Genomic DNA, 6,215 nt, shown 5'->3' on the forward strand with positions numbered 1-6,215 from the left:
AATACCTCAACCATGTCCCTTATTTTGATTAAAAATTGCAAACTTGAACAACTGCTTCGTGTTTCAACTAGCTTAAAGTAAATAATTAAGAAAGCGAACCTGCCCTTCGACCTGCCCTTCGACCTGACATTGAAGGTGCCACATCACGTCCTCAACCAGAGTCTATTTTACGATTCACGGAACTGCGCTAATACCAACCAATTGGGTTTCACGATGTGGTCAGACGCAACTGCCGACGATATCCCGTGTTTGTGGCGTAGAATGTTCAACTCTCCAAGAGAGATTCGACCGCGACACAATAGGGCTGCATAAGAACTCGTTAGAACGTATCGGGCGATACTCCGTCGGACATTCTCGTCCAGAAGACCCTCGAGTTGCATGACAATGGAGGGACGCGTTCGAAAGGCGAGCATCCGTTCGACGAGTTTCGGGCAGAAAACTGTAAGGACGTTTCGACGGATACTTTCGCCATCCACGGAGAGAAATTGGCTGGCTTGGCCGTTGTCACGCAGACGTCGATCGTTTCTGGCCATTAAACCGACGTTCCGTGAATCGGTGTCAGAAGCATCCGATACTCGTTTCAATGGTTTATTTAACGCCGAACCAGAAAATCCGAAGGCAAGATACATAGATATTCTTTATATACTTTTTTTTTAAAAAAGTATTGTTGGATTTGTATTCTTCAAATATTACTTTTGCGATCATAGAACGATGTATCCAACATTATTGTTTACATTAGGAATGTACACGTTAAAATGTACATACTTTATGCGCTCAAGCGAAGCTATCGTTTCATTTCACATTAAAGTGTCGCATCCTCGAACAGAGTCTATTTTGCTATCTGCGGAACATCCAGCTTCGGAAGAATCGTTTTCCCCCATTGAATGAAGAGATATACCAGTCGCCCTTTTGTCGAGCACAATGTCGGGCCTTACGATCGTCCAATATTTTCCGTCAACAAACTGCACGCGTTCATCTCGTTATAAAGTCTGTTTGATCGGCAAACATTGCAGCGCCGATGCATGCGGCCTGCATCGCGTGGCCGGTGCATGTCGGGCGGGAAATACTCGGAGGGAACCATTTTAACCCTCTGTAACACTTGATTGCGGAATCCGTTCTGCTGAAACGAATAATCTTACGAATTCACGCCGTCAAATATTAACTTTACAATTTACGCGGGAGCTTGGATTACCGACTGGCCTCGGCTCGGGGGGAAAAAAAAGGACGAGGATCCTTTTTAGTTTCAGAGACTTAGTTTTGCTTCGATTGTCCTCTGCTGGAACGTATTCTGCGACTGTCGAAATAGGATTCTTGGAGAGTCAAAAATTGAATGGTGAAACTTCGAGGAAATTTGTACTTGAAAAGACTTAATAAGTGTTCATGGAAGACTTGGTATGCTTAGGCAGGGGATGTCGGAATATGGTGCTTAATTTTTAGAAGTTTTAGTTATATTTAAGAAATATTCTTAAGGGCACTGAATTTATGCACTCATGCATTCTCCAACATTTCCACTTGCCACAAATGCATCTGCAATCTATTAACGACGCTTATCTGAATCCTGCCTTCGTCGTGGCACTATTAATAGTTTGAGCAGTCTCCAATTACTCGATAGTTCATTACACATATTGTAATTGGTTTGAACAGATTATTCAAATGATTAATAGCCTTGCGTCTAAGGCGTTAAACAAACATAATTGATGAATCCATCTAGCAGATCTATAATGAAACACGGCAATATCGCTGATTGCATAGAAACTATTAGCATTATTAAATCATGAGACATCAAGAGTAAAGACATTTTTTAATTATCTTCCAAGTGCTACCATACACTATGATAAATGCCTGTATGGTTTCAGGCACTAAAATCAGATAAAGCCTACCACAAGTACTTCAGGGAATAAATCCTTGAAATTATCGTTCAACATTAAGGTACTCCCCGACTAAAAGTTGCCTAAGCGACGCAGTGCTCGCCTAAAAAGATAATTGGGCCCCCGCACAGAAGGATATATCGTCTCGAGTATTATCAAAGCCGTCAGCAATCTCGACACTTTGCATCTGTGCCCAATATTCCAAGCTTCGGAGTTAGGCTACCCTCGGTAGTCTTATGTCTGCGCCCGCGACGACAGCTCGCCTACGCGAGGCAAGATGACAAACGCTGCCATCCAAACAAAGGGTCTCGGGCCATTCGCCGCGGCAGACACGCAATTTCCGTGGCATGGAAATCGCGCGAAATGAATTTCTGCCAATCACGCACGTGCGTCACCGCCCGCGATCATCGGGTGACCTGGCTGTTGCCAGGGTATTGCCGAAAAAAATGCAAACTCCTCGAGGCGAAGTTCGATAGCGTGACAACGTAAATAATCGTCGAGAATGTTTCTGTTGAGATTAATTTTGCCGTGACGTATAGCGGTCTGTGGAAATCGCGATGAAATTGGCGAAAAGTGTGAATTTCGAATCAACAGACGTATTATTGCTCCTATGGCTGTGGCTGAATACAACAGAAGGAGAGGGACGTCGATTCAAATTTTAGAGCTATACCGAAACTCCGAGCTCCAGCCAATTTAGTCGTCGAAATTCGCGCCAAGCAAGACGTCTCGGTTCCACGTGTTACCTTTAAAAATTACATCTCTGGCGATGAATCTGTCAGAAGCACCCCTGCTCGCAACCCTACACGGCCAAATAATATGTACAGAACAAGCGCCATGGGACACATAATCAGGGAGCTGAGGGGAGAAGGGCCTGCAAGAGGGAGAAAGAGAGCGAGACGTGTCTCAATCGTTGGCCCCAGGGATGACGCACGTGTTCGTTTACTTCGCACCCTTTTCATCTCGCCATCTCGCTCCCGCGACAATCGATGCACGTCCTTTTCAGTATTTAATACGTTCTCGTCTGTCATCGATGGATTTGATAACGCATCGCGGCGCCTTGGAGAGCGAACACAGCGAGAAAAAAAGGAGGATAGGAGGGCGAAGAGCGACAAGAAAAGGGTTCGCGCCCGTATAAGGGCGCCTTTTGATTTATGTAGTCGCGTCTGTGAAACGACGGCGAACATCAATCACGGGTATGGAAGCGTCGACGGGGCTGGGCCATCGAGCAGGCATATGCGAATCACGGGACTCGAATCGACAGGACGGATGAATGCGCGAAGAAACAGTGCCTCCGTATCTCGATGTTAGCGCCCCTTCTCTGTTTCTGCATGAATCACGCGAGACGTAAGACGTTACGCTTCAGAGACATGCTGGACCGAGCGTGGACATGCAGAAGGGCGAATGAATGCTTTCTAGGCACACTATATATTCAGAACTGGGAGTTTCCAAACCAACATTTCAGATATAAAATGATGAGTGCTTATTCCTTGGCAAGTGAAATTTGACGTATGTGTCTCACTATGAAATCGATGTTCCTCGTGCTTGTGATCATTAAGACGGCGCAAGCACGAGCAAACACGTCGTATCAAGGGATTAGTATGGCGTGGTTTGAAATCTCACATGTATTATCAATCAGTGTAAATATATACATGGATAAACTTTAAACTTGTACCTCAAATCGTCAGCGTTTAACTTTAGGTATTTTCTTCTGAATGAAACCATCAGCCAAAGAATCTGGTACCCTTACCATAATCAGAACAAGAGCTACCCTTCGACGATCCGGTTAGTGAAGATTGAGCATCGTCGAGGTATCAGATAATGTGTCTTCAGATCGTCGATCCCTGGGATACCGGTACGGTCCTGTTTCACGACGAACGCTCGGATAAAATAGTTCGCTCGCGGGAAAGCAGAGGAGCTCTTACACGAATTGGCTGAATTCCAACGACCAAGTCGGTAGAAGGAGGCCCTTCTTTCTTTGTCCTTGCGTCGTTCCTTTCATCTCTTAGGCGGGCTCTCTTTTAGCGGGCCGAAGATCTGAGGAATAGTTGAGAGTTTGGCCGATAGTTGGGCGGTAGCATTTCATTCCGCTCGAAATTCCGCGAAACATGTGGAAGACCGCAATGAGTGAAGAATCAAACGCAGAGAACATTCGCGGGATTCTTCTTCGGGCGACACGCAGCCAGCCGGGCTGGCCAACTTTGTTTAGATCGTATACCGAACGTTGTGTGTGACCTGTAAAATATCGTCCTCGTTTACGAATCGGTAGGTCTCCAGAAGGAAAACTTTTCGATGCGGGGATGCCACGTGTTCATTTCCTCGCGAAAATTCCGCTGGTTTCGTTGGGGATTGCGCTGGCTGTGTAGATCACGACGGTCCGAAAATTCCTGGCCAACTTTTGGAAGAATTTCAATTGTGAATCATACCGTGCTCGTGACGCTCGACGGATCTTGTTCGAGATCGAGTGATCGGGACATGTTATTCGTATTAACTGTTTCTTTTTTTTTTTTGAGGACAAGTAAGCATCAAGTTACAGGATCAACTCATTCAACTGAGAGAGTTAGAAAGGATGAATGAAAGATTTGTATAATCATTTTTTTTCTTAGACATATCAATTTTAATACCACTTTTTATCATCAAAATAATAGTTTAGATTACGTATATACAGTAAATCTTAGCGCCGGAGGCAAAGCACTTTAAATTTGCACGTCAGTAAATGGATTAATTAGTTCCCTGTAAGTCGAAACTTGGAATCGGTGAAAATTTTGTTTTTAAATTATGAAAAATTGTTTGCTAAAGACCTTTTGAATGTTAAAGACTTGAGAAAAATGTTGATAACCTGGCACCTATTATTTTAAAGACCGGGAGAGTTATACATAAGCGTTTGTTAATTAACGGGCTGAACTACTCATTTAGAATAAGGAATATTTGTTGTAAATATTTCCAGCGCGTGCACGAGTTTTTAAAATTTTCGAAGAATCGATTCGTGAGTAAATATTATTTATGACTGAAGGAAATATTATATTTGTTCGCCTTATCATGGCGAAAAACCATAATTATTCATAGAGTTCGCGCGGCTGTTCGTACGCGTATTACGTATCTCGAGGAAGACATAATAGTTTCTGCAAAATGCGTGACTGTTTACATATGCACCGATAGATGGGCATTGTTAACCTAACAATAGATTACGGAAGTGAAAAACGACATTTGTTACAAATTGTCATTCAATGACGCAACTGGGAACGCAGGTGTCTTCATTATTTTTGTTATCATTTGTTAACGAGTGGACCGCTGTTCATCGGCTTGGTATAAATATCCGGCGATTCGTTGATGGAAGGTGTAGTACCTGAGCGATCATGCAGACTTCAGTGTTGTGCCTTCTCTTCGCTCTTGTGGCTAGCGCCTCGTGCGCTAGTCTGTTCCCTGGTATTGATACGGTAAGTTCCTTATCAACAATAGAAACTATTCAATAATTTCAATATTACAAGAATTCATTCTTTTCCTTTTAACATATTTGGAAATGCACATTCATTAATCCTGAGTTACTTTTACAAACTATACATTTACCTTGAAGTTTCGCTGAAGAGTACCTAATTTGTATTAAATGTCTAAAACAGATTCACTCATTTATTCATTTATTTATCTAGTATACTGGCAGTTATTTTCTTCATGATATTACAAATATTATAAAATTATGTATCGTCGTGTAATTCAAGATTGATCGTAAACCTATAAGGGGATATCTCCTGGTGAATAAATTTAGTAATATCAATAAGTATAGTATAACTATACGCCCCAAATTTCACGTATCGATCTGTACAATTCATATTATTCTCTCCCACGGTAATACGTAAATGCGATATTGAAATGTTATTTTCTTTTCAAACAGGCAATAAATGCCGGTAAATCGATCATCAACAATATACCGACAATTATTCCATTACCATTTAACAAAGACGATTCCTCGTCTTCTGAAGAAAACTCCCAGGGACTGATAAACACTGTAGAGGAGCGCTCTAAGAAGGTAAACCAATACGTCAAGAATATCCAGCAATGGCTCCACAACTTGGAACCCAAAAAGTGTGGGGATAAAAAACACCCCAAACCTGTTCCACAGTTCCCTCAGCTGCCCAATCTCCCAAGCCTCCGTGACATTCAAGACAAAACCGTTCTACCAGACATCGCGAACCTTGGAAACATAATCCCGAACATTTTGAACCCAACTCGTCTTCTACCAAACAAACCTAGGCTTCCAGCCCTTCCAACTCTTCCAACTCTTCCAACTCTTCCAACTCTTCTGCCTACACGTCCCCCACACACCCACCCAACACGTCCCCCACACACCCACCC

The 6,215-nt window shown here is 43.0% G+C and overlaps 1 protein-coding gene across 1 annotated transcript in view; it reads left to right on the forward strand.

The window, feature by feature from the left end:
- The first annotated feature begins 5,141 nt into the window (after positions 1 to 5,141).
- Positions 5,142 to 6,215, forward strand: part of LOC128890389 (mucin-2-like) — a 2,283-nt gene continuing 1,209 nt past the window's right edge. The window contains exons 1-2 of the mRNA XM_054148827.1: positions 5,142 to 5,302; positions 5,755 to 6,172. Coding sequence (XP_054004802.1) covers positions 5,222 to 5,302; positions 5,755 to 6,172 — 499 coding nt within the window. The 5' untranslated portion in view covers positions 5,142 to 5,221. The remainder of the gene's footprint in view (positions 5,303 to 5,754; positions 6,173 to 6,215) is intronic.

The sequence above is a fragment of the Hylaeus anthracinus genome, unplaced genomic scaffold (genome assembly GCF_026225885.1).
Source record: "Hylaeus anthracinus isolate JK02 unplaced genomic scaffold, UHH_iyHylAnth1.0_haploid 12000, whole genome shotgun sequence".
Taxonomy (NCBI): domain Eukaryota; kingdom Metazoa; phylum Arthropoda; class Insecta; order Hymenoptera; family Colletidae; genus Hylaeus; species Hylaeus anthracinus.